General features: G+C 44.4%; 1 protein-coding gene across 1 annotated transcript in view; it reads left to right on the forward strand.

The window, feature by feature from the left end:
- The first annotated feature begins 5015 nt into the window (after positions 1-5015).
- The window catches only part of LOC121551519 (gastrula zinc finger protein XlCGF57.1), a 42434-nt gene continuing 24594 nt past the window's right edge, over positions 5016-22855 (forward strand). Inside the window, exon 1 of the mRNA XM_045216070.1 lies at positions 5016-5546. Within this exon, the coding sequence (XP_045072005.1) occupies positions 5538-5546 (9 nt within the window). The 5' untranslated portion in view covers positions 5016-5537. The remainder of the gene's footprint in view (positions 5547-22855) is intronic.

The following is a 22855-nucleotide window of genomic DNA, read 5'->3' on the forward strand; positions in this document are numbered from 1 at the left end:
TTCCACCATAATTTGCAAATAAATTCATTAAAAATCCTACAATTTGATTTTCTAGAATTTTTTTTCTCAGTTTGTCTGTCATAGTTGACGTGTACCTATGATGAAAATTACAGGCCTCTCATCTTTTTAAGTGGGAGAACTTGCACAATTGGTGGCTGACTAAATACTTGTTTTCCCCACTGTATTTGGTGTAATGATATTCTATGTACAATACTTCCTATGGTCACCAGGACAGAGCTAGCCCGTCGCCCTCCACCCTGCCAGAGTTCCCTGGTCACAACTCTCCTGGTAGAGCCTTACTGCTGGGTCTGAAGAGGGTGTCTGTGCGGCTGGTCGACTGCAGGAAAACACCAGGGCAGAGTGGAACTGTAAGAGAAGGACACGAGGAGGAGGGAGATGGAGATTTGATTTCATCAAGTAAGAACAATGTTGTATGTGAATTAGACTACAATCTGATTCTGAAACTTCTGTTAATTGATTGATAAACAATATACACTCAGTGGCCAGTTTATTAGGTACATCCATCTAGTACCAGATTGGACCCGCCTTTGCCTCCAGAACAGCCTGAATTCTTCGGGACATGGATTCTACAAAATGTCGGGAAAATGCTGATGCAATGGCATCACGCAGTTACTGCAGATTGGACGGTGACACATTCATGCTGCCAACAGCCGTTTCATCTCATCTCAAACATACTCTATTGGGTTTGGTCAGCAACAATGTTCAGACAGGCTGTGGCGTTAAATCGTTGCTCAATTGTTATCAAGGGACCTAACGTGTGCCAGGAAAACATTCCCCACACCAGTACACCACCGCCACAAGCCTGTACTGTTGACACCAGGCTGGATGGGTCCATGGGCTCATGCTCGGTATGCCAAATCCTGACTGCCATCAGCATGACGCAACATAAACCGAGATTTGTCAGACCAGGTAATGTTTTCCTATTCTCAATTGTCCAGTGTTGATCGCATGCCCACTGGAGCCACTTTTTGTTTTTAGCTAATAGGAGTGGAACCCGGTGTGGTTGTCTGCTGCAATAGCCCATCCGTGGCGAGTATCGACTAGTTATGCGTTCCGAGATGCCGTTCTGCACACCACTGTTGTACTGCACTGTTATTTATGGCCCGCCTGTTAGCTGGCACGATTCTTGCCATTCTCCTTCGACCTCTCTTATCAATGAGCTGTTTTCACCCACAGGACTGCCGCTGACGTTGTCTTTTGTTTGTCACTGGTTTTGCCTATTCTAACGTTGAATCAAAAAGTAACTGAATGCTTCAATACCGGTCTGCCTGCTTTATGTAGCAAGCCACAGCCACGTGGCTCACTGTCTGTAGTTGTACCTAATAAACTGGTCACTGAGTGATGATGATTTGTTTATGGACCCATATTTCATAAACCTAGTTATTCAATGTCTTTGTTTCTCAGGGGACACACCTAAATGTGGGTGGGAGGGGCTCATCATCTGCGGAACTTCAACCACATGTTGCAGATGAGGCAGAGAAGAGTTTCTCCAGATCAGAACACTTCAAGAAACACCAGTGTACCTATTATAAAAATTACAGACCTCTACATGCTTTGTAAGTAGGAAAACCTGCAAAATCGGCAGTGTATCAAATTCTTGTTCTCCCCACTGTATCTATCATCCTTGGGAGCAATTTCCAAACGCCTGAAGGTACCACGTTCTCTGTACAAACAATAGTATCCAAGTATATAAACCATGGGACCACGCAGCCGTCATACCGCTCAGGAAGGAGACGTGTTCGGTCTCCTAGAGATGAACGTACTTTGGTGCGAAAAGTGCAAATCAATCCCAGAACAACAGCAGTAAAGATGCTGGAGGAAACAGGTACAAAAGGATCTATATCCACAGTAAAACGAGTCCTACAGTGGGGAAAAAAAGTATTTACTCAGCCACCAATTGTGCAAGTTCTCCCACTTAAAAAGATGAGAGAGGCCTGTAATTTTCATCATAGGTACACGTCAACTATGACAGACAAATTGAGGAGAAAAAATCCAGAAAATCACATTGTAGGATTTTTAATGAATTTATTTGCAAATTATGGTGGAAAATAAGTATTTGGTCACCTACAAACAAGCAAGATTTCTGGCTCTCACCGACCTGTAACTTCTTCTTTAAGAGGCTCCTCTGTCCTCCACTCGTTACCTGTATTAATGGCACCTGTTTGAACTTGTTATCAGTATAAAAGACACCTGTCCACAACCTCAAACAGTCACACTCCAAACTCCACTATGGCCAAGACCAAAGAGCTGTCAAAGGACACCAGAAACAAAATTGTAGACCTGCACCAGGCTGGGAAGACTGAATCAGCAATAGGTAAGCAGCTTGGTTTGAAGAAATCAACTGTGGGAGCAATTATTAGGAAATGGAAGACATACAAGACAACTGATAATCTCCCTCGATCTGGGGCTCCACGCAAGATCTCACCCCGTGGGGTCAAAATGATCACAAGAACGGTGAGCAAAAATCCCAGAACCACATGGGGGGACCTAGTGAATGACCTGCAGAGAGCTGGGACCAAAGTAACAAAGCCTACCATCAGTAACACACTACGCCGCCAGGGACTCAAATCCTGCAGTGCCAGACGTGTCCCCCTGCTTAATATGCTCGTATAGCTCGACATTGACATGATTGGTTGACGGTAAGTGGGGGCGGTACTTCCTGTATAAACACAAATTCCCATCCTTGACTACTTCCTATACAACGAAGCCAACAAGCTATCGGCCAATAGCTTTAACATCACATGTATGTAAGATTATGGAACATATGATTATGGAGAGGCTAACTTACTTCCTGGAGAGCAGAGGGCTAGTATCGCCACATCAGAGTGGGTTCAGAAGGGGTAGGGGAACTATGGATCCAGTCCTCTGCTGAGAAGCAGAGGTCAGGAAGGCTCAGGTGAACAAGGAGACTGTTGTAGCTGTCTTTTTTTATGTGGAGAAGGCGTCTGATATGATGTGGAAGGAGGGATTGTTAATCAAGCTTGATATTATGGGGGTAGGAGGAAGAACGTACAACTGGATAAAGGATTTCCTGTTTGGAAGGGCTATCCAGGTGAGGGTGGGGATTTTGTGGCCATTTACACAGATGGTTCAAAAGATCCAAGGACAGGATGTACTGGGTCAGCATTTGTAGTGCAGGAATGTGGGGTGGAAGTCAGGAAACGTATTACAGATCATCTGGCTGTATATACGGCAGAGCTGATGGCCATACTGTTGGCCTTGCAGTGGGTGGAGGAAGTCAAACAAGACAGAGTAGTTATTTGCTCTGATTCATGTGCAGTGGTAATGAGTCTCCAGTCATTTAGCTCACGTAGCAGACAAGACCTGCTTTATGAGGTGCTCCAAACCCATGGCACGATTAAACAGATGGGTATACAGATACGATTTTTCTTGGGTCCCAGCCCATGTGGGGGTGGAAGGGAACGAGGCAGTAGATGAACTGGCTAAACAAGCACTTAGTAGTGGGGATGTTGATGTTTCAATCAGCAAGGCAGAGGCACAAAGACTGATATATACAGTGATGGTGCAGAGATGGCAGAAGCAGTGGAATAGAGATATACTAAGGGAAGGCATTTATTTCAAGTACAGAGGAAAGTCGGGGAGGACGACAGGAAGGGACAGAAGAGAGGAGGCTATTTTTACAAGATTAAGGGGGAGACACAGCCAGTTGAATAAGACATTAAATGTGATAGGAAAGTGTGATTATTGTCAGGAAACAGAGACCGTGGAGCATGTTTTGCTGCAGTTTGGGCAGTATCAGGGGGAAAGAGAGGATGAGATCTAGTATGAGGGAGAAGGGTATACAGGAAATCAGTTTAGAGTATATTGAGTAGAACGTCATTAGATATAGTCTCAAATATTTAATATTTTTTAAGAGTAACAGGGCTGGCAGGCAGACTTTAGTTTCTCCCTGTCTCTGGCCCACAGTCCTGTACAGTAGGTGGCGGTAATGCACCATAACGTTGGATGAAAACTGCCGATAAACCCCACTGAAGAAGAAGACTACCTCCTTCCAGCAGTGTGTAGCAGGGAGATTCCTAGATGTGAGAAGTGTGCAGGAGGACCTGGGACAAAGGAATGTGTAGTATTGATGGAAAAAGTTGTGTGTGTAAACGGTAGGGGTACCCATGGTGATGGAGATCAGAGGTGTCCGGTGAGAGAAAGACAGGTTGCGGTTGCCAGGATCAGAGTAGTGCAGAAGGTGTCGTATGCTGAGGCAGTGGAGAGAGTAGTAGAGGAAGATGGGTCCAGGGTGAGGGTCTGAGAGGATCCATGTGATTAGGCAGAGGTCAACAGAGCGTGATAGGAATAACATGCCATGGTTGTCAACTGACCAGCAGGAATAGAACGTAAATCACTGTGGATAGATGTTGTGGTGGCAGCTGCAGAGAAGTACTTGGGTTTACATTATTTTACTGCAGAGTTACAAGGTGTTTTGAACAATAATATCCGTCCTCTCAGGCTGCTGGCCTGGTGTAGGATCAGATGGCCAAAGTAGTGGAATAATGATGAGGTTTTAATGGGTTTAGGGTTAGTTGGTTTTCCCTCACTAACTTTAAGCATCAGTTGTCAGAGTGGCTTACCGATCACTGCACCTGTACACAGCCAATCTGTAATTAGCCCACCCAACTACCTCATCCCCATATTGTTATTTATTTTGCTTATTTGCACCCCATTATCTCTATTTGCACATCAACACATCGATTTTTCTATTGTGTTATTGACTGAACGTTTTGTTTATCCCATATGTAACTGTGTTGTTGTTGTTTTTATCGCACTGCTTTGCTTTATCTTGGCCAGGTCGCAGTTGTAAATGAGAAGTTGTTCTCAACTGGCTTACCTGATTTAATAAAGGTGAAATAAAAATAAATGAAAAAATGAATTAATACTACAGAATAGTAGGCAGACACACAGCCACTTCACTAGGTGGCGGCATGCACCTATAACAATTGTTTGCGGATCGCCATAATAACAAAGAAGAAGAAGCCCTGCTCTATTCCGTGAAGCGGAAGAAGTATACAGCCACTGACTACTGCGGAGGTTGCATTGCTTTAAATGCCTCATGGCCACTGCAGAGGTCTGATTGAACGTATATCGGGTTTTACTGCTTCGCTGCACAGATAGCGCTGCTGTAATCAGTCTGGTATTTTATAGGCTACCCTTACTGGGCCTCAGTAAATTATTACTATCTGGACTCTCGACGAGGATGTTGTTCCAAGTGGCTCTCGGGTAGAGGTAGACGATAACAGATATCAGGATTCTTGGTGAATAGGGTGTTGAACGTTTCATTGACTCTAATATATCAGGTAAAATCTTACCCAGGATCTTTCTGAAGTACGATTAGCCTACATTAGACGTTTATTTGTCACAACTGAAATCGAGTTTCGATATTTAAAAGGACGTTTGATTGTTCTGGTCTAGTTGTGACAAAGAAAGTAACTAGCGTAGGCTAGCTACAGATTTACTCTTGAGGTTTTTTTATTTGAAGAAACGCTGAAGAAAGAATAGCTTCCACGATGGATCAGGTAAGTTTGGTTTACTTTTCTTAACAGTATGCCTACTGTGGTGTATAACATGTCTAGGCCTAGTTTTCATCATCTGGTGGTAATAAACAGTATATTTTGTCCTTCAGCAAAGTAGCCTACTAGCCTATCGCACACAGATTGATACAAGGCAATGCGCAACGAGCAGCTAAAGTCAGAACCATGGAGAAATAGTGAGTCCAAGCCTACACCTTGCAGTAGGGGTGTTGGTAAAATGACCAGGGAAGCCAATCCAGAAAATTAGCCATTTTACAACCTATTTGTTGTGATAATTGCGTTGTTTGTTCTATAACCTGCTAGTTCATATGCCTTGAGACAGCCGAGACAAGAAGACAGTGGCAGAATAAATTCAACCACACCTTTTTTCAATCATAAAACCAGAGAGGAACATCTGTCTGGTTGAGTATATAAAACATGTTGCATGTAACAAACAGTTACGTGACCTACAGAATGGTCAAGCAAGTTAATGTTTTCGGGCCTACTAAACAACTTGATTTAGAGTTACTGTAAGTAGCAAAGAAAATAATACTAATAATATGCCATTTAGCAGACGCTTTTATCCAAAGCGACTTACAGTCATGTGTGCATACATTTTTACGTATGGGAAAACAGGCGCTGCCTCCACTATTCAAGCACCATTTCAACTTCATCATCATCTAATCACCTATGCTTAGTCTACAACAGTGACAACTAAAATATACTAAAAACCAGGGGTGCAACTTTCACTGGGGACGGGGTGGACATGTGCCCCGAACTTTCTTAAATTGCATCACCCCCCCCCAGTTTTATCATTGGAATGAGATACAAAACGAGGCAACGGTGTGCTTTAGGACCATGCAGACGCCTTCGAGCGGTCGGGTAGGCTGTTTGGAGTGTTTATCCGACTGGAATAAACAATTCAATAATTAAGTCCCAATTCTAAAACCAAAGTTGCGCCCCTGCCAAAAACGATTTAGTCTGATCAACCTAAGCTAAATATGTGTATCCATGGTACTGATTTCTGTGTGCGTGCAAGTAGAAAAATAACATGTTGACTCACCCAACTTGTAGAGAAATGTAAATTCCGTCCTCCTCTGTCATACAGTACACGCTTTTTTTGTTTTTTTTGGCCTAGGCTACCTGGCTAAGATGCTTGCACGCTAGCCTAGTGTTATGATGATTTGTGATACAAGATTCATGAATGTATGGAGAAATCATAAGCTGTATGTGGACAGAGAACAAGGATAAGCCATGTGTTATGTCGGTCACAAGGGAGTACTAGAAGGTCAGTGTGCCAAGATAGATTGGGGGGCCACTGTTGCTAATCTTAGGATTGGTGCGTGATGGATTGGCCTGGCTAGGGTGCCACCCGACAACAAGGAGAGGAATGATATGTAGGAAGTGAGTGGCAGTTAGTAATAGTTAGCAACTGGGTACGATAAAAGTTGGTTGGAAGGGCATTATATAAGTTGAAAGATGTGGTAAGGAAGTCAGTCATATGATGAGGCAAAGCATATTCCTCTTATTATGTGATCCAGTACTGAAATAAATGTAAATCAAACTTCCATCTGTGTCAACTGCTCTCTTACATCCTGAACTTCTCAATACCAGAAACTCATCATAACACCTAGTAACTTCCATTCATGGCCAACGATGCACCAGGCCAGCTAGTTAATGGCCCCTTTTCAAATTATTACTCTTTTTGAGAAGTAACTGTGAGATGCTCATCCCCCCCCCAAAAAAATGTGGACAATTATTATTTTATATTTTGTTTTAGATTCCATTATATTCTATTCTTTAGTGTTCAGTATTTTCTGCGACTACTTCGCTAAAAGTATTGCGTCTGATTAAAACGGCACTATAGTTTCAATAAAGTGACCATTTGAATAAGTTTGTAGGTGCAACAGTTTTTATTTCTGTCCATTTAAGAACCAACAATGTGCTACCTTTTTGTAGCATTTCTGACAATGCTAACTTAATTTCAGCCAAATCTGAGTTCTATCTAACCTGGTCAGCAACTTGGATGCTTGGCAACAATACAACTGCTCTTAGCTAACGTTAGCTTGCTTGTCCAATGTCCAGCAGCTAGCCTCTTTAGCTAGCTAACACCAGTCAGCTGAAAGTAGCTAGCTAGCTAACAAACAGGCAAAGAATGGTAGCTAGCTGTAATTGTTCATGGAAGTTTTGTTAAACAAGTAACTTCAGCCATTAGCTAGCTAGCTAGTTAGAACCAGACAACATCGACACAGAAGCTAGCTAATGATAGCTAGTTCACGTCCAAATGCCAGTCGTACATTTTTGTTCAAAACATAGCTACATCAGTTCAAAACCAAATTGTCATGCTGCTACCTTACAATGCATGCAATGCAATGGACTTTTGCAACACTAGCTAGCTATCTACTCCATAGAACAAGTTATGCTAAGAGCTAGCTACAGTTGAAGTCGGAAGTTTACATACACCTTAGCCAAATACATTTAAACTCAGTTTTTCACAATTCCTGACATTTAATCCTAGTAAAAATTCCCTGTTTTAGGTCAGTTAGGATCACCACTTTATTTTAAAGTGTGGTCGCCTGCTTCAATAGCCCATCAGTGACGAGGATCGACGAGTTGTATGTTCCAAGATGCCGCTCTGTTCACCACGGTTGTACTGCGCAGTTTGTGGCCCGCCTGTTAGCTTGCACGATTCTTGCCATTCTCCTTCGACCTCTCTCGTCAATGAGCTGTTTTCACCAACAGGACTGCCGTTGACTGAATGTTTTTTTTTTTTTGCTGCACCATTCTTGGTAAAACCCTAGACACTGTCGTGCGTGAAAAGTCTAGGAGGGCCGCCGTTTCTGAGATACTGGATCCGGCGCACCTGGCACGGACAATCATACCACGCTCAGCCGCTTGGGTCACTCGACTCACTGTATGTAGGAGCGGTCTATTTTCATGGAGGTAGTGTACCTAATAAACTGTCCACTGAGTGTATTTTGATATATTGTTGATATTTCTTTATGGATCCATATTTCCAAAACCTAGTTATTCAATATCTTTGTTTAGCAGGGGACACCCCTAACTGTCGCTCTCTCAGTGGGAGGGACTTTTCATCTGTGGAGCCTCAACAACGACATGTTGCTGACGAGACAGAGAAGAGTATCTCCCAATCAGAATACCTCAACAAACACCCCAAGAAACACCAGCAGAGACATGCAGGGAAGAAATCTCACCACTGCTGCTCTGACTGTGGGAAGAGTTTCACTACATGGAGGTCCTTCATAATTCACCAGCTGAGTCACACCGGAGAGAAACCGTACTGCTGCTCTCAGTGTGGGAAGAGTTTCACTGCTTCTCAAACCTTAAAATTTCATCAGAGATTTCATACAGGGGAGAAGCCTTACCCCTGCCTGATTGTGATAAAAGCTTTGCTAATTCGGGAACTCTAACCAAACACCAGTGTGTACACACAGGAGAGAAGCCTTATAGCTGTGATCAGTGTGGAAAGAGCTTCAATAAGTCAAGCAACCTGACTACACACCAGCGAACACACACAGGAGAGAAGCCGTATAGCTGTTATCAGTGTGGGAAGAGCTTTGCAGTAGCTTCCATCCTGAATAGACACCAGGTAATACACACTGGAGAGAGACCTTATAGCTATGATCAGTGTGGGAAGAGCTTTGCTGTAGCTTCCTCCCTGACTACACACCAGCGAACACACACTGGAGAGCGACCTTAGATAGCTATATGTGGGAAGAGCTTTGTCCATTTAGGGCCAATGAGAATACACCAGAAAGCAAAAATGGGTCGTATTTAATCTCCTATCCGGCACCGGCACCGGTTCCAGATACCTAAATAAAGGATCAATAGAAAACATCTAGCGAAAGATCATATCCATCTCCCATTCTTAAACAGTTGCCTCACTTCGAGGCAAGCAACACTGAACCATGCATGAGAGCATCAGCATCAGCTGTTCCGGATGACTATGTGATCATTCTCTCCCTAGCCGATGTGAGTAAGACTTTTAAGCAGGTCAACATTCGCAAGGCCGCAGGGCCAGACGGATTACCAGGACGTGTATTCCGAGAATGCTCTGACCAACTGGCAAGTGTCTTCACTGACATTTTCAAGATGTCCCTGACTGAGTCTGTAATACCAACATGTTTCAAGAAGACCACCATAGTCCCTGTGCCCAAGAACACTAAGATAACCTGCCTAAATGACTACTGATCCATAGCACTCACGTCTGTAGCCATGAAGTGCTTTGAAAGGCTGGTCATGGCTCACATCAACACCATAATCCCAGAAATCCTAGACTCACTCCAATTTGCATACCACCCTAATAGATCCACAGATGAAGTAATCTCTATTGCACTCCACACTGCCCTTTCCCACCTGGACAAAAGGAACACCTACAGTGGGGAGAACAAGTATTTGATACACTGCCGATTTTTCAGGTTTTCCTACAAACAAAGCATGTAGAGGTCTGTAATTTTTATCATAGGTACACTTCAACTGTGAGAGACGGAATCTAAAACAAAAATCCAGAAAATCATATTGTATGATTTTTTAAGTAATTAATTTGCATTTTATTGCATGACAAGTATTTGATACATCAGAAAAGCAGAACTTAATATTTGGTACAGAAACCTTTGTTTGCAATTACAGAGATCATACGTTTCCTGTAGGTCTTGACCAGGTTTGCACTCCTCCATACAGACCTTCTCCAGATCCTTCAGGTTTCGGGGCTGTCGCTGGGCAATACGGACTTTCAGCTCCCTCCAAAGATTTTCAATTGGGTTCAGGTCTGGTACTGGCTAGGCCACTCCAGGACCTTGAGATGCTTCTTACAGAGCCACTCCTTAGTTGCCCCGGCTGTGTGTTTCGGGTCGTTGTCATGCTGGAAGACCCAGCCATGACCTATCTTCAATGCTCTTACTGAGGGAAGGAGGTTGTTGGCCAAGATCTCGCGATACATGGCCCCATCCATCCTCCCCTCAATACGGTGCAGTCGTCCTGTCCCCTTTTCAGACAAGCATCACCAAAGAATGATGTTTCCACCGCCATGCTTCACGGTTGGGATGGTGTTCTTGGGGTTGTACTCATCCTTCTTCTTCCTCCAAACACGGCGAGTGGAGTTTAGACCAAAAAGCTCTATTTTTGTCTCATCAGACCACATGACCTTCTCCCATTCCTCCTCTGGATCATCCAGATGGTCATTGGCAAACTTCAGACGGGCCTGGACATGCGCTGGCTTGAGCAGGGAGACCTTGCGTGCGCTGCAGGATTTTAATCCATGACGGCGTAGTGTGTTACTAATGGTTTTATTTGAGACTGTGGTCACAGGTCATTGAACAGGTCCTGCCGTGTAGTTCTGGGCTGATCCCTCACCTTCCTCATGATCATTGATGCCCCACGAGGTGAGATCTTGCATGGAGCCCCAGACCGAGGGTGATTGACCGTCATCTTGAACTTCTTCCATTTTCTAATAATGGCGCCAACAGTTGTTGCCTTCTCACCAATCTGCTTGCCTATTGTCCTGTAGCCATCCCAGCCTTGTGCAGGTCTACAATTTTATCCCTGATGTCCTTACACAGCTCTCTGGTCTTGGCCATTGTGGAGAGGTTGGAGTCTGTTTGATTGAGTGTGTGGACAGGTGTCTTTTATACAGGTAACGAGTTCAAACAGGTGCAGTTAATACAGGTAATGAGTGGAGAACAGGATGGCTTCTTAAAGAAAAACTAACAGGTCTGTGAGAGCCGGAATTCTTACTGGTTGGTAGGGGAGCAAATACTTATGTCATGCAATAAAATGCTATTCATTGATTACAGCTCAGCGTTCAACACCATAGTGCCCTCAAAGCTCATTACTAAACTAAGGACCCTGGGACTAAACACCTCCCTCTACAACTAGATCCTGGACTTCCTGACGGGCCGCCCCTAGGTGGTAAGGGTAGGTAACAACACATCCGCCAAGCTGATCCTCAACACAGGGGCCCCTCAGGGGTCCGTGCTCAGTCCCCTCCTGTACTCCCTGTTCACGACTCTAACACCATCATTAAGTTTGCAGACGACACAACAGTGGTAGGCCTGATCACCGACAACGATGAAACAGCCTATAGGGAGGAGGTCAGAGACCTTGTTGTGTGGTGCCAGTACAACAACCTCTCCCTCAACGTGACAGGAAAAAAAAGAGGACTGAGCACGCCCCCATTCTCATCGACGGGGCTGTAGTGGAACAGGTTAAGAGTTTCAAGTTCCTTGGTGTCCACATCACCAACAAACTATCATGGTCCGAACACAACAAGACAGTCGTGAAGAGGGCACGAAAAAGCCTATTCCCCCTCAGGAGACTGAAAAGATTTGGCATGGGTCCTCAGATCCTAATAATAATAATAATAATAATATGCCATTTAGCAGACGCTTTTATCCAAAGCGACTTACAGTCATGCGTGCATACATTTTTTTTTTTGTGTATGGGTGGTCCCGGGGATCGAACCCACTACCTTGGCGTTACAAGCGCCGTGCTCTACCAGCTGAGCTACAGAGGACCACATGGATATAATCCTCAAAGTTATACAGCTGCACCATCAAGAGCATTCTGACTGGTTGCATCACCGCCTGGTATGGCAACTGCTAGGCCTCTGACCGCAAGGCACTACAGAGGGTAGTGCGTACGGCCCAGTACATCACTGGGGCCAAGCTTCCTGCCATCCATTTTTACATTTACATTTTAGTCATTTAGCAGACGCTCTTATCCAGAGCGACTTACAGTTAGTGAACACATATTTTTTTTATACTGGCCCCCCCGTGGGAATCGAACCCACAATGCAAACGCCATGCTCTATCAACTGAGCTACATCCCTGCCGGCCATTCCCTCCCCTACCCTGGACGACGCTGGGCCAATTGTGCGCCGCCCATGAGTCTCCCGGTCGCGGCCGGCGGCGACAGAGCCTGGATTCGAACCAGGATCTCTAGTGGCACAGTTAGCACTGCGATGCAGTGCCTTAGACCACTGCGCCACTCAGGACCTCTATACCAGGCGGTGTCAGAGGAAGGCCCTAACAATTGTCAAAGACTCCAGCCACCCTAGTCATAGACTTTTCTCTCTGCTACCGCACGGCAAGTGGTAACGGAGCGCCAAGTCTAGGCCCAAAGGGCTTCTTAACAGCTTCTACCCCCAAGCCATAAGACTTTTGAACAGCTAATCATGGCTACCCAGACTATTTGCATTCCCCCCCACCCCCTCTTTTATGCTGCTGCTACTCTGTTTATTATCTATGCATCACCAACTCTACCCACATGTACATATTACCTCAATTACCTTGGCTAACCTGTGCCCCAGCACATTGACTCTGTACCTGTACCCCCTGTATATAGCCTCCCTACTGTTATTTAATTTTACTGCTGCTCTGTAATTATATTTTTTATTTTTTACTTATCGATTTCTTTACTTAACACTTATTTTTCTTAACTGCATTGTTGGTTAAGGGCTTGTAAGTAAGCATTTCACAGTAAGGTCTACACCTGTTGTATTCGGCGCATGTGGCAAATAACATTTTGATTTGATTTAGTCTGATCACCATGGTAACCATGCTGGAGCATAATATGCAGCTCTGATCTGGGATCAGGTCTCCCCTGTGTCTATGTAATATCAACTATTGGGATTTAAATAGATAATAATAATGTTTCAACAATAGGTGTCTGCATTAATATTATGTGAATGCTAAAGGCCCGTAATTGTATTGTGATATAGCCAAGTAGCGAGCCTTGCGTCACCACTCGGAATACTATCAGATTCAAGTGTCTAGTTTTACTGGTATGCATTTATTTAAAGACTAAAGGACAAGTGCTAATATCTTGCAGTCAATGACCTAGCATTAAAGGTAAGAATCTCTGGATTAACTATCTAATGTTAGCTAGATGTTCTAATTAATACATTGGCTGCATTTCTTTAAATTGACAATTCTGTGACCTGTCATGGGCAGGTTTTAAAATGACACAATACCTGTTAGCAAAGGTGTTATCTAGAGATGATGTGCAGGAGCTTGCAGGGATTTGTAGTCTTTCATGATGTCTACTTTCATGCTAATTTGCATTTGCGAAATTTGAGAGTAAATAGAGCCGACTATACTGATAAAAGTCACCTTGTCAGAGAGAGATTTACATGGTTATCAAAATGTCTCTCCAGGGTAACCCTATGGGAAAAATGAATGGTGGAAAACAATTGGACCATTTCCCTGTTTGACCACTAGGTTTTATGGGTATTATGACTCGTCCACTGTGGGGCTCTAAAGAGAGAAATAGTAATGGCATCTTTTTATAGGCACTAATTTTGCCATGGTTCCGTTGGACAAAGCCTATGGTGAAAAGTAATGGCTTTTTTGTAGGGTGTTTAGATAAATGCCGAAAATGAGGTCTGCTGTAAACACAGGTTTAGGAGAGCTTATACGTTTTGTTCTACAATCTTTATCACTTCTTGTGAATTTAAGAATTTATATAATAAAAAAAGTATATAAATCACAAAAAGGCTTCATAATTCATGAAGGTCGTAGCTCAGCTGGTAGAGCACGGCGCTTGTAACGCCAAGGTAGTGGGTTCGATCCCCTGGACCACCCATACACAAAAATAAAATAATGTATGCACGCATGACTAAGTCGCTTTGGATAAAAGCGTCTGCTAAATGGATTATTATTATTATTATTATTATTATTATTATTAACTGACTGCTATTATTTCATAGAACAAAACGTATAAGATCTAAGCCTGTGGTAACCTTATTTTTGGCGTTTATTCCAAAACCCACATTTTTCCCACAGGGATGGCTGAACGAGCCAGAGGTAACTAATTTTCGAGTTTTAAAACTATAGCTCAACATTGACATGATTAGTTGACGGTAAGTGGGGGCGGTACTTCCTGTATAAACACAAACTCACATCCTTGACTACTTCCTTTTAGCAGTGTGTAGCAAGCATATTCCTAGATGTGAGAAGTGTGAATGAGGACCTGAGAGAAAGGAATGTGGAGTATTGATGGAAAAAGTTGTGTGTGGAAACTCTAGGGGGACCCATGGTGCTGGAGATCAGACGTGTCCGGTAAGAGAAAGACAGGTTGAGGTTACCAGGATCAGAGTAGTGCAGAAAGTGTCGTATCGCCTAATCAAAGAGTGACGGATACTGAGAGGATCCCTTTGATTAGGCTGAGGTCAATAGAGAGCGATAGAAATAACATGCTTTTGTATGTTTTTGTTTTTTTTGCGTTCATGGCCATGGTTGTCAACTGTACTGCAGGAATAGAACGTAAATGACAGTGGATAGATGTTGTGGTGGCAGCTGCAGAGAAGTACTTGTACTACAATATTTTACGCTGCTCAAAAAAATAAAGGGAACACTTAAACAACACAATGTAACTCCAAGTCAATCACACTTCTGTGAAATCAAACTGTCCACTTAGGAAGCAACACTGATTGACAATAAATGTCACATGCTGTTGTGCAAATGGAATAGACAACAGGTGGAAATTATAGGCAATTAGCAAGACACCCCCAATAAAGGAGTGGTTTTGCAGGTGGTGACCACAGACCACTTCTCAGTTCCTATGCTTCCTGGCTGATGTTTTGGTCACTTTTGAATGCTGGCGGTGCTTTCACTCTAGTGGGAGCATGAGACTGAGTCTACAACCCACACAAGTGGCTCAGGTAGTGCAGCTCATCCAGGATGGCACATCAATGCGAGCTGTGGCAAGAAGGTTTGCTGTGTCTGTCAGCGTAGTGTCCAGAGCATGGAGGCGCTACCAGGAGACAGGCCAGTACATCAGGAGACATGGAGGAGGCTGTAGAAGGGCAACAACCCAGCAGCAGGACTGCTACCTCCGCCTTTGTGCAAGGAGGAGCAGGAGGAGCACTGCCAGAGCCCTGCAAAATGACCTCCAGCAGGCCACAAATGTGCATACAGTGGGGGAAAAAAGTATTTAGTCAGCTACCAATTGTGCAAGTTCTCCCACTTAAAAAGATGAGAGAGGCCTGTAATTTTCATCATAGGTACACGTCAACTATGACAGACAAAATGAGGAAAAAAAATCCAGAAAATCACATTGTAGGATTTTTAATGAATTTATTTGCAGATTATGGTGGAAAATAAGTATTTGGTCAATAACAAAAGTTTCTCAATACTTTGTTATATACCCTTCATTGGCAATGACACAGGTCAAACGTTTTCTGTAAGTCTTCACAAAGTTCTCACACACTGTTGCTGGTATTCTGGCCCATTCCTCCATGCAGATCTCCTCTAGAGCAGTGATGTTTTGGGGCTGTCGCTGGGCAACACAGACTTTCAACTCCCTCCAAAGATTTTCTATGGGGTTGAGATCTGGAGACTGGCTAGGCCACTCCAGGACCTTGAAATGCTTCTTACGAAGCCACTCCTTCGTTGCCCGGGCGGTGTGTTTGGGATCATTGTCATGCTGAAAGACCCAGCCACGTTTCATCTTCAATGCCCTTGCTGATGGAAGGAGGTTTTCACTCAAAATCTCACGATACATGGCCCCATTCATTCTTTCCTTTACACGGATCAGTCGTCCTGGTCCCTTTGCAGAAAAACAGCCCCAAAGCATGATGTTTCCACCCCCATGCTTCACAGTAGGTATGGTGTTCTTTGGATGCAACTCAGCATTCTTTGTCCTCCAAACACGACGAGTTGAGTTTTTACCAAAAAGTTATATTTTGGTTTCATCTGACCATATGACATTCTCCCAATCCTCTTCTGGATCATCCAAATGCACTCTAGCAAACTTCAGACGGGCCTGGACATGTACTGGCTTAAGCAGGGGGACACGTCTGGCACTGCAGGATTTTAGTCCCTGGTGGCGTAGTGTGTTACTGATGGTAGGCTTTGTTACTTTGGTCCCAGCTCTCTGCAGGTCATTCACTAGGTCCCCCCGTGTGTTTCTGGGATTTCTGCTCATCGTTCTTGTGATCATTTTGACCCCACGGGGTGAGATCTTGCGTGGATCAAGGGAGATTATCAGTTGTCTTGTATGTCTTCCATTTCCTAATAATTGCTCCCACAGTTGATTTCTTCAAACCAAGCTGCTTACCTATTGCAGATTCAGTCTTCCCAGCCTGCTGCAGGTCTACAATTTTGTTTCTGGTGTCCTTTGACAGCTCTTTGGTCTTGGCCATAGTGGAGTTTGGAGTGTGACTGTTTGAGGTTGTGGACAGGTGTCTTTTAAACTGATAACAAGTTCAAACAGGTGCCATTAATACAGGTAACGAGTGGAGGACAGAGGAGCCTCTTAAAGAAGAAGTTACAGGTCTGTGAGAGCCAGAAATCTTGCTTGTTTGTAGGTGACCAAATACTTATTTTCCACCATAATTTGCAAATAAATTCATTAAAAATCCTACAATGTGATTTTCTGGATTTTTTTCTCTCAATTTGTCTGTCATAGTTGATGTGTACCTATGATGAAAATTACAGGCCTCTCTCATCTTTTTAAGTGGGAGAACTTGCACAATTGGTGGCTGACTAAATACTTTTTTCCCCCACTGTATGTCTGCTCAAACGGTCAGAAACAGACGCCATGAGGGTGGTATGAGGGCCCGATGTCCACAGGTGGGGGTTGTGTTTACAGCCCAACACCGTGCAGGACGTTTGGCATTTGCCAGAGAACACCAAGATTGGCAAATTCGCCACTGGCGCCCTGTGCTCTTCATAGATGAAAGCAGGTTCACACTGAGCATGTGACAGACGTGACAGAGTCTGGAGACGCCGTGGAGAACTTTCTGCTGCCTGCAACATCCTCCAGCATAACTGGTTTGGCGGTGGGTCAGTCATGGTGTGGGGTGGCATTTCTTTGGGGGGCCTCCATGTGCTTGCCAGAGGTAGCCTGACTGCCATTAGGTACCGAGATGAGATCCTCAGACCCCTTGTGAGACCATATGCTGGTGCGGTTGGCCCTGGGTTCCTCCTAATGCAAGACGATGCTAGACCTCATGAGGCTGGAGTGTGTCAGCAGTTCCTGCAAGAGGAAGGCATTGATGCTATGGACTGGCCCGCCCTTTCCCCAGACCTGAATCCAATTGAGCACATCTGGGACATCATGTCTCGCTCTATCCACCAACGCCACATTGCACCACAGACTGTCCAGGAGTTGGCGGATGCTTTAGTCCAGGTCTGGGAGGAGATCCCTCAGGAGACCATCCGCCACCTCATCAGGAGCATGCCCAGGCGTTGTAGGGAGGTCATACAGGCACTTGGAGGCCACACACACTACTGAGCCTAATTTTGACTTGTTTTAAGGACATTACATCAAAGTTGGATCAGCCTGTAGTGTGGTTTTCCACTTTAATTTTGAGGGTGACTCCAAATCCAGACCTCCATGGGTTGATACATTTGATTTCCATTGATAATTTTTGTGTGATTTTGTTGTCAGCACATGTAAAGAAAAAAGTATTTAACAAGATTTTCATTCATTCAGATCTAGGATGTGTTATTTTAGTGTTCCCTTTATTTTTTTGAGCAGTGTATAACAGAAAAATCAGTTGGTGGTGGCATGCATCTTTAACAATTGTTTGCGGACCGCCATAATACCAAAGAAGACCCATCCCAGTGTTGCCAACTTAGCGACAAATCTAGCCACTTTTTCTGGTGTTATTGGAGACTTTTGGCGACTCTGACGTGAAAGCACGTATCGTTCTTACTATTCTCAACGAGCAGCGGTTGCTGCCGTGGGCCCCACCCCTGTCCCAAAGCACTCACAGGAGGCCCAGTCCCTCCCTGCTGAGATGTTTACCCCTCCGCGTCCAGACTGCAAATGAATCGCGCATGCCGCCGCTGGCTGATCCCGCTCTGGCTTACATTCAGGGCGGGATGTAAATGTAAAATGTTCTTTGTCTAAAATAAATCACTGCACAAAAATAAATCACTGCATTTGACTCACACAGCCTCAGTCACTTACTCACCTCGTCCACTGTGTGTGTGCCTCTGTGACATAAGCTAAACATCTAGCTGGCTAGCTCATCATGTCTCAGTCTAAACTGTACACTCAAAAATACAGAAAGGAGTGGGGAATCAAATCCTGAATTCAAAGGCTGGTTGAAGCCATTTATTGGAGATGATACACGGGCATACTGCCTGTATTGTAAGGCTGATTTCTACGCCAAACTTAGTGATGTAAAAAAACACATGGCAACTCAAAAACATAATGAAAAGGCAAAGCCTTATAACAGTTCCACCCAAAACAAGCTGCCATTTATGGTTAAAAAAAAATGACTCTGCAAAAAATGCTGAGGCCACCATGGCATTAGCTATCGCTGAATACTGTTCCATGCTGGCATGTGATCACATTGGAGAAGCATGTAGAGCTGCTTTCTCAAACTCCACTGCTGCTACCCACTTCAAAATGCACAGGACAAAGTGCACAGAAATGATTAATGGTGTTCTAACACCATACTTTCTGAAAAAGTTGGTCGCAGATGTGGGTGACCAGCGTTTCAGCCTCCTCCTCGATGAGTCCACGGATGTAAGTGTTTCTAAGTACCTGGGGGTTGTGATAAGGTACTTTAGTGACACCAAGCAGACAATTGTATCAACATTTCTGGGGCTTGTTGAGTTGGAGGGAGGAGATGCCATATCTATAGCCTGTGCTGTTGGGGCTTTCCTCGAAGTGTTGTCTTAAAAAAGAGAAACTCCTGGGGATAGGGACTGACAATGCCTCTGTTATGACGGGGATTAACAATGGGGTCCATAAAGTGCTGAAGGAGGAGTATGGCCTCAAAGATCTGGTTCTTATTCGCTGTGTGTGCCACTCTCTGCAGCTTGCTGTAAGTCATGCTTCCAATGACACCATCCCCCGTAGTGTGGAGTACTTGGTACGAGAGACTTATAACTTGTTTTCAGTGTCTACAAAGCTCAGGGAGGCCTACAAGGCCATATATGAGACCATCAACTGTGGGGAGAAACCTTTACAGATAACCAAGGTGTGTGCCACACGTTGGCTCTCCATTGAACCTGTGGTTTCATGCATTTTGGACCAGTGAGAGGAGCTTAGGCTGCATTTCGCAGTCACCCAGTCCAGTGAACACTGTTACATGGCTGAGGTTTTATACTCCATCTACAGTGATCCTCAAAACATATTGTATCTGACTTTTTTGAAGTCAGTGCTGGGTGAGGTACAGTTGGCCATCAAGGCTTTTGAGGGAGAGCAAGTAGATCCTCTTAAGCTACTTGACAGCTTGGTTAGCCTGATCAAGTCTGTGAGCAGCAGGGTGCTGAATCCATTGGCAAATGTTGATATACTCAAAGGGCCAATAGATGGATACATCAGTCCCAAACCGTACCTTGGTTACCTTTTTGAGTGAAAGGCAGCTGAGCTCCACCTTGCGCCTGAGGATGAAAACAATGTCCGAAAGCGTTGTGTAGCCTTCACCATCTCCCTCACTAATGAGTTGACTGCCGGACAACATCGAAGCATTGCAGTACATGTCAGTTTTCAATGTGGAGGAAACTCTAAAGCACAATAAGAGCCCTGGAGAAATATAAAAAATTGCCAAGCTCCTTGGCTACTCCCCTGCAGAGATAGACAAGATTGTCCAGCAATGGCGTGCCATCCATGTTAGTAAATGGAATGAGACAAAAAACACACTGGGCTTCTGGAGTGAGATTTGGAAGTTCAGGGATGCAGCTGATATCAACCCGTTTCAAGAACTTGCCATGGCTGCTGTGTCTGTTGTCCTTGCCACACTCGAATGCTGAAGTCGAGAGAGTATTCAGCCAGATGAGTGTGGTAAAAAGCAAACTTAGAAATCGGATGTCCTTGCAGACCCATAACTCCATCCTGTACATTCGATATGGACTGAAGCTGTCTGGTGAGGCTTGCTATGATAATTTTTTATTTATTAATTTTTATTCACCTTTATTTAACCAGGTAAGCCAGTTGAGAACAAGTTCTCATTTACAACTGTGACCTGGCCAAGATAAAGCAAAGCAGTGCGATAAAAACAACAACACAGAGTTACATATGGGGTAAAAAAACATAAGGTCATAAAATACAACAGAAAATATATATACAGTGTGTGCAAATGTAGCAAGTTATGGAGGTAAGGCAATAAATAGGCTATAGTGCAAAATAATTACAATTAGTATTAACACTGGAATGCTAGATGTGCAAGAGATTATGTGCAAATAGAGATACTGGGGTGCAAAAGAGCAAAATAAATAACAATATAGGGATGAGGTAGTTGGGTGGGCTAATTTCAGATGGGCTGTGTACATGTGCAGTGATCGGTAAGGTGCTATGACAACTGATGCTTAAAGTTAGTGAGGGAGATAAGAGTCTCCAGCTTCAGAGATTTTTGCAATTCGTTCCAGTCATTGGCAGCAGAGAACTGGAAGGAATGGCAGCCAAAGGAGGTGTTGGCTTTGGGAATGACCAGTGAGATATACCTGCTGGAGCGCAGACTACGGGTGGGTGCTGCTATGGTGACCAATGAGCTAAGATAAGGCGGGGATTTGCCTAGCAGTGATTTATAGATGGCCTGGAGCCAGTGGGTTTGACGACGAACATGTAGTGAGGACCAGCCAACAAGAGCGTACAGGTCACAGTGGTGGGTAGTGTATGGGGCTTTGGAGACAAAACGGATGGCACTGTGATAGACTACATCCAATTTGCTGAGTAGAGTGTTGGAGGCTATTTTGTAAATGACATCGCCGAAGTCAAGGATCGGTAGGATAGTCAGTTTTACGAGGGCATGTTTGGCAGCATGAGTGAAGGAGGCTTTGTTGCGAAATAGGAAGCCGATTCTAGATTTAACTTTGGATTGGAGATTCTTAATGTGAGTCTGGAAGGAGAGTTTACAGTCTAACCAGACACCTAGGTATTTGTAGTTGTCCACATACTCTAGGTCAGACCCGTCGAGAGTGGTGATTCTAGTCGGGTGGGCGGGTGCCAGCAGCGTTCAGTTGAAGAGCATGCATTTAGTTTTACTAGTGTTTAAGAGCAGTTGGAGGCTACTGAAGGAGTGTTGTATGGCATTGAAGCTCGTTTGGAGGTTTGTTAACAGTGTCCAATGAAGGGCCAGATGTATACAAAATGGTGTCGTCTGCGTAGAGGTGGATCTGAGAGTCACCAGCAGCAAGAGCGACATCATTGATATACACGGAGAAAAGAGTCGGCCCAAGAATTGAACCCTGTGGCACCCCCATAGAGACTGCCATAGGTCCAGACAACAGGCCCTCCGATTTCACACATTGAACTCTATCTGAGAAGTAGTTGGTGAACCAGGCGAGGCAGTCATTTGAGAAACCAAGGCTATTTAGTCTGCCAATAAGAATGCGGTGGTTGACAGAGTTGAAAGCCTTGGCCAGGTCGATGAAGACTGCTGCACAGTACTGTCTATTATCGATCGCGGTTATAATATCGTTTAGGACCTTGACCGTGGCTGAAGTGCACCCATGACCAGCTCGGAAACCGGATTGCATAGCGGAGAAGGTACGGTGGGATTCGAAATGGTTGGTGATCTGTTTGTTAACTTGGCTTTCAAATACTTTCGAAAGGCAGGGCAGGATGGATATAGGTCTGTAACAGTTTGGATCTAGAGTGTCACCCCCTTTGAAGAGGGGGATGACCGCAGCAGCTTTCCAATCTTTGGGGATCTCAGACGTTACGAAAGAGAGGTTGAACAGGCTAGTAATAGGGGTTGCGACAATTTCTGCGGCTAGTTTTAGAAAGAAAGGGTCCAGATTGTCTAGCCCAGCTGATTTGTAGGGGTCCAGATTTTGCAGCTCTTTCAGAACATCAGCTGTCTGAATTTGTGTGAAGGAGAAGCGGGGGGGCATGGGCAAGTTGCAGCGGAGGGTGCAGAGTTGGTGGCCGGGGTAGTGGTAGCCAGGTGGAAAGCATGGCCAGCCGTAGCAAAATGCTTGTTGAAATTCTCGATTATTGTAGATTTATCGGTGGTGATAGTGTTTCCTAGCCTCAGTGCAGTGGGCAGCTGGGAGGAAGTGCTCTTATTCTCCATGGACTTTACAGTGTCCCAAAACTTTTTGGAGTTAGTGCTACAGGATGCAAATTTCTGTTTGAAAAAGTTAGCCTTTGCTTTCCTGACTGCTTGTGTATATTGGTTCCTAACTTCCCTGAAAAGTTGCATATCGCGGGGGCTATTTGATGCTAATGCAGTACGCCACAGGATGTTTTTGTGCTGGTCAAGGGCAGTCAAGTCTGAGGAGAACCAGGGGCTATATCTGTTGTTAGTTCTGTATTTTTTTGAATGGGGCATGTTTATTTAAGATTGAGAGGAAATTACTTTCAAAGAACCACCAGGCATCCTCTACTGACGG

The sequence above is a fragment of the Coregonus clupeaformis genome, unplaced genomic scaffold, assembly GCF_020615455.1.
Source record: "Coregonus clupeaformis isolate EN_2021a unplaced genomic scaffold, ASM2061545v1 scaf0595, whole genome shotgun sequence".
Lineage (NCBI taxonomy): Eukaryota > Metazoa > Chordata > Actinopteri > Salmoniformes > Salmonidae > Coregonus > Coregonus clupeaformis.